We start from the raw sequence: 6,000 nt of genomic DNA, 5'->3' as shown, positions 1-6,000 counted from the left end.
TGCCTTCTGAACAGGGCACTGCAGTACCACTACCCGAATATTTTGATATTGGGAGCCACAACAAGTTCAGGGGGTTCCTGAACCAATTCCATCTCCTATTCCTGCTCTGCCCTTAAATGTATCATAGAACTAACTGAAAGGGACCTCAAGAGTTCATCTAGTCCAGTCCCCTGCACTCGAGGCAGGGCTAATGTCAAGGTTCCTTCCCCACTCTGAACTCTAGGGTACAGATGTGGGGATCTGCATGAAAGACTCCCTAAGCTTATCACCTTTATGCTACCACCACCAAAGTGTCTAACAAAAATAACAGGGGAAGTGCCCACTTAGAAACGTCTCCCCCCAAAAAAATATCCCCCCAAGCACTACACCCCCTTTCCTGGGGAAGGCTTGATAAAAATCCTCACCAATTTGCATAGGTGAACACAGACCCAAACCCTTGGATCTTAAGAACGATTAAAAAGCAATCAGGTTCTTAAAAGAAGAATTTTAATCAAAGAAAAAGTAAAAGAATCACCTCCGTAAAATCAGGATGGTAAATACCTTACAGGGTAATCAGATTCAAAACATAGAGAATCCCTCTAGGCAAAACCTTAAGTTACAAAAAGACACAAAAACAGAAATATACATCCCATTCAGCACAACTTATTTTATCAGCCATTTAAACAAAACCGAATCTAATGCATATCTAACTAGATTGCTTACTAACTCTTTACAGGAGTTCTGGCCTGCATTCCTGCTCTGGTCCCGGCAAAAGCATCACACACAGAGAGAGGACCCTTTGTTCCCCCCACACTCCAGCTTTGAAAGTATCTTGTCTCCTCATTGGTCCTTTTGGTCAGGTGCCAGCGAGGTTAGACTAGCTTCTTAACCCTTTACAGGTGAAAGGGTTTTTCCTCTGGCCAGGAGGGATTTAAAGGTGGTTAGCCTTCCCTTTATATTTATGACAACTAAGTATGATCTAGACCATTCCTGACAGGTGTTTGTCCAACCTGCTCTTAAAAGTCCCCAATGATGGAGATTCCACAACCTCCCTAGGCAATTTATTCCAGTGCTTAACCACTCTGACAGTTAGGAACTTTCCCCTAATGTTCAAACTAAACAGCCCTTGCTGCAATTGAAGCCCATTGCTTCTTGTCCTATCCTCAGAGGTTAAGAAGAACAATGTTTCTCCCTCCTCCTTGTAACAGCCTTTTATGTACTTGGAAATTGTTATCATGTCCCCTCTCAGTCTTCTCTTCTCCAGACTAAACAAACCCATTTTTTTCAATCTTCCCTTATAGGTCATGTTTTCTAGACCTTTAATCATTTTTGCTGCTCTTCTCTGGACGTTCTCCAATTTGTCCACATCTTTCCTGAAATGTGGCGCCCAGAACTGGACACAATACTCCAGTTGAGGCTAATCAGCATGGAGTAGAGCAGAAGAATTACTTCTCATGTCTTGCTTACAATACTCCTGCTAATACATCCCAGAATGATGTTTGCTTTTTTTGCAACAGTGTTACACTGTATGTATCATTTTTATATTCGAAGTTATGAATATTGGCTGTGTACTTGTTTGATTCTGAGTAGGTTTTAGTGAAGCAGTTGGTCATCTTCCTGAGAAAAGCCTATTCTCAGTAAGTGCCCAATCAAGAAGCCCTTAAGCCAACAATGAACTTGGAGACATTAATCCATATCTGGGCTTTCCCAGGAATGTGGCTTGGCTGGTAAGGAACTCAGTCATGCATGGACATGTGACTTGTCCAGGTGACTCCAAAATTCCATTTTGTAGCTGGACTTTTCATAGGAGAGAGGAGGGGGTCTCCACCCACAAGAGAAAGTCTATTTAAACCCCTGGGAGACCCCTCCATTTTGTCTTCAGCTAGCTAAAGAGAGAGCCTCTCCACCTCCAAAGATACTTGAAAGAAACTGGAACAAAGGACAGTAACTGCAGGGGGTGTGAGTGATTGCTGGACCCAGACTAGAAGGAGACTAGTCTGTAAAAGAGAGTTTACTGGAACTGGTGAAGTTTTATCTGTATTCAGTTTGATTAGACATAGACTTGTGCGTTTTATTTTATTTTGCTTGGTAATTCACTTTGTTCTATCTGTTACTACTTGGAACCACTTAAATCCTACTTTCTGTAGTTAATAAAATCACTTTTTACTTATTAATTAACCCAGAGTATGTATTAATACCTTTGGGAACAGCTGTGCATATCTATCAGTGTTATAGAGGGTGAAAAATTTGAGTTTACTCTGTATAAGCTTTATACAGGGTAAAACGGATTTATTTACGGTTTGGACCCCATTAGGAGTTGGGCATCTGAGTGTTAAAGACAGGAACACTTCTGAAAGCTGCTTTCAGTTAAACCTACAGCAGTTAGGGTACGTGGTTCAGACTTAGGTCTGGGTTTGCAGCAGGCTAGCGGGTCTGGCTCAAACCAGGCAGGGCACTGAAGTCCTAAGCTGACAGGGCAGGAAAGCAGGAGCAGAAGTGGTCTTGGCCCATCAGGTGGCAGCTCCCAGGGGGTTTCTGTGGTCCAACACATCACAGTGTCTCAGTGTTTCCACTATTTCTAAAACACGCGTTTCTGTAAGAGATGGTCTCTTCTGCCCAGTGCTGGGACTTATGGGGTGGTGGTGCTGTGATCTGATTGACAGAGGGCAGTGGGAGAAGTTCTTAGAGGGGTCACATGACCCTCTTCTGGGCGGTTCATCCAGCTCCAGAACCTGCCTATTTTGTTCAAATATGTTCTCAGGGCTGTCCTCTGTGGCCAAAACTGATCCCAACTGGTAGAGGGCATTGGGGGGAGTTCTTAGAGGGGTCACACAAACCACTTCCAGATGGGTCACTCCGCCCCAGAACTCTCCCGATTGGTCAAATATACTCTCGGGAATGGTCCCCAGCAGCTGAAACCCCTCCTGGTTGATAGAGGGCAGTGGGAGGAGTTCTAAGAGGGGGTCACATGACCCACTTCTGGATGGAATACCTCACCCTGGATCTCCCCATGATTGGTCAAATTGGCTCTCAGGGCAGTCCTAGGGGAGCGAAACCCATCCTGATTGGTAGAGGGTGGTGGGAGGAGTTCTTAGAGGGGTCACATGACACACCTTGTTTCTGGTCATGTGTCTGGCTTGAACCCAAAAGTAATATCCCGGGGAGGGGCAGACTTTCCATGACAGGTGGTGGGGATAAAGGGGCAGGTCTAATTTTGAGTGATGGTAGGGCCCTTATACTACTTTAGTGCAATTTCCTGTTTTGTCATTAGTATTTGTTTAAGTAGTGGGAGGGCAGAGTGAGGGGGAATGGCAGGATTGGGGCTGGGAGTTTGGTAAAAATAAGGAGAGGGAAGAAAGGGGAAGAGGCACACCTCCTCCCCTGCCAACCTAGTCACTCACTGTCAAGTGTTTTTTTCCGGAATCATAACAGAGCAGAGTCTCAAGGAGGGATACAAAGGAGGATCAGGTGTTGGTTGCACATATTTTCTCAGGGAGTTTTCTCCATTCAGAAAGGGCAGCATGGGAGAAAATGAAAAATATAAAGAGTTAAAGATGTTCCCCTTAATCCAAGTATTTATAACAGTTCTCTTGAAGAAGAGCAGGAGACAGTTGTGGTGCCAGCCGGTCATTGTTCTATGCTATTCCCTTGCCTTGTGCCTGTTCCTTGAATTGTCCGTGTCCCATGAATCAAGTAATCTTGTTTCCAAGGAGCCCTCCTCCTGCTGACGGCACAGATGAACATGGTGTGTGCAGGACCTCCTGCTACTGCAAGAGAGGGTCATGGCCAACTCAGGAAGCCCTAAGCTCTGCCTCTACCACTAAGAATCATGGTCTAGGCCCGAAACCCCAAGGCCAGGGTGAAAGTAACATTAAGCACTTACTGGTACGGGGGCCCAGAGTCAGGGCCCTGGAAGGGGCGGGGCCTTGGGTGGAAGGGGCGGGGCCTTGGGTGGGAGGGGCGGGGCTGGGCGTCAGCCTCCCCCAGCCAGCCCATCCATGCTGCCTGGCCTGTGACACCCGGGTCTCCGATGGTGATTTAAATGTTAAATCGCCGAACCCTGGGGCAGTTGCCCCTTTTGCCCCCTTCATGTCTGTGGCCTGGGGGGTGGAGGGAAAGGGGCAATGATGTTAAAGTGCTGCCATGGCTGGCAGCGCTTTAACGTCGGCTGCATACGGGCTGGTATCGGCAGCCACTTTTCACTAGTACGTCGTACTAGGCCACTTTCATCCCTGCCCCAAGGTCCATTAGGAGAAGAACTGTCAATATTTCAGATGCTTCTGAGTAATACTTCTATAAAGCTGATCTGAGTGACACAACCTGGTTTTAGTGACATGTCCTTGTCTACAATTGGGCATGTCCTAGACAGGGAATTGGTCTTGTAATGATCACCTCTGGCACAGGGGATTTCTTCCCTAGTTTATAAAATAACCAGCCTTGAATGTCTCCCAGTTCATGTTTAATATGATATAGAATCTATTGGGGCGAGAAACAGCACGGCTACAGTTTGTGCAGAACTTCTTCTTCCGGCTTTGGAGATTGGGGGTTACCATTTTGTCTGAGGCTGTGGTAAACCTGACATCTGGAGGGGGCTCATCACTCATATATGGTGATGTTTGTTGCTTTTGAGTTTTATTGGATGTTTTAGCTGCATAAAGTCACAGATAAAACCACTGATAATAACCAAAAAGGCAGATGGGTTTGCTATTGGTTCCTTCTGCAGCTGATGCCAGCCTCTGAATCTATATATTTCCCTTCCACTGCTTTGTTGTCACTTGTCAGACACAGAGGAGCCCTGGCAGGTGTTTAGGGGCAGCCAGTGCAGTGAGTGAGGGGACAGCAAGTCAGGCTGGCAATGAAGGGACATCTCTCCACTCCAGTGCTGTGGTTTCTTCTCCTCACAATTCAGGTCATAGCAGGTAAGTCTCCTCTGTGTTTCACCAGGGGAGCTGGGTTAACTGGAACTCGGGTGGTAACTTTTACAGTCAGCTTTTTACCATCCATGTCTGGCTTGTAGGTTGTGACTTTTCCTTTTGGGATTGGACCTTGCCACTGTTACCGAGGCTTTTGTTACCTTGAGATTGGACTATTGCAATGACCTCTGTGTGGGGCTGCACCTTAAAACCATTCAGAAAATGAAGCTGGTGCAAATAGCAGCGACTCACTGAGCAGGGCATCTGGCTGGGAGCATGTTACAGCCGTGCTGCAGGGTGGAGGTTAAGGTTTTGGTGATGATTTATAAATTCCTAAATGGCCTGGGACCGGCCTCCCTGAGGGATCACTTCTCTCCCTGTGCTGTATGGCCGGAGCTGTGGTTAGCAGGGGTGCCCGAGCTGGTTCCCCCTTTTTTAAAGGAGAGGGGTGGCTGGCAGGGTGCTCTCTGTGAGAGCTCCAGGACTCTAGAACTTGCTCACCCCTTTTGGCCAGAATAGCCCAAATTTGGTGACCTTTTAGGCACACTGCACAACACACTTGTTTGGAGGGTGGGGGTTGGGAAGGACCCAGGTTATGTGTCATATAATGAGAAAGAGGTGGAAGGAGTTTCTGTAGGTGTCTGGCTCACTGAGTTCCTATTGAAATGTCACTTTATGCTGCTGGAATTTGTGTGTTATTCATGCCGTCCGGGTGCCTAGAGCCTTGGCTAGGCGTCACTTTTGTGTTTTAAATCCCAATAAATACATCAATAATTTGGGATCCAACAGAAATGTCTGTTTGGTCCAGAATCCAACAGCTCCAAGGGCCAAGTCCTGGCTCCTCACTTCCCCATTCACTCACTGAAGCCAGTAGAAGTTTTACATGTGTGAGATGAGCAGGATTATCCCAAATAAACCCAGAACTGATTCCTGCCAGGAGGGAGTGAGGCAGTGTGAGGTAGAGTGCAGTGTGCAATGCCTGGTGCTCGTGAGGGTACTGGAAGCTCTGCCAGCAGGAAGATTTATCCTATGGGAGCCCTGCCTCCCTCCCTCCCCCAGGGTTTCTGCTGGAGCAGAGAAGCTTTTAATCCTAGCTGGAGTCTAGAGA

At 46.9% G+C, this 6,000-nt stretch overlaps 1 protein-coding gene across 1 annotated transcript in view; it reads left to right on the top strand.

Annotated features, from left to right (window-relative positions):
• Positions 1-4,834: 4,834 nt before the first annotated feature.
• The window catches only part of LOC141974932 (antigen WC1.1-like), a 54,620-nt gene continuing 53,454 nt past the window's right edge, over positions 4,835-6,000 (top strand). Inside the window, exon 1 of the mRNA XM_074934994.1 lies at positions 4,835-4,898. Within this exon, the coding sequence (XP_074791095.1) occupies positions 4,835-4,898 (64 nt within the window). The remainder of the gene's footprint in view (positions 4,899-6,000) is intronic.

The sequence above is a fragment of the Natator depressus genome, chromosome 1, assembly GCF_965152275.1.
Source record: "Natator depressus isolate rNatDep1 chromosome 1, rNatDep2.hap1, whole genome shotgun sequence".
Classification (NCBI taxonomy): domain Eukaryota; kingdom Metazoa; phylum Chordata; order Testudines; family Cheloniidae; genus Natator; species Natator depressus.
The sequence above is the reverse complement of the archived record's forward strand: the minus strand, read 5'-3'. Positions and strand labels throughout refer to the sequence as shown.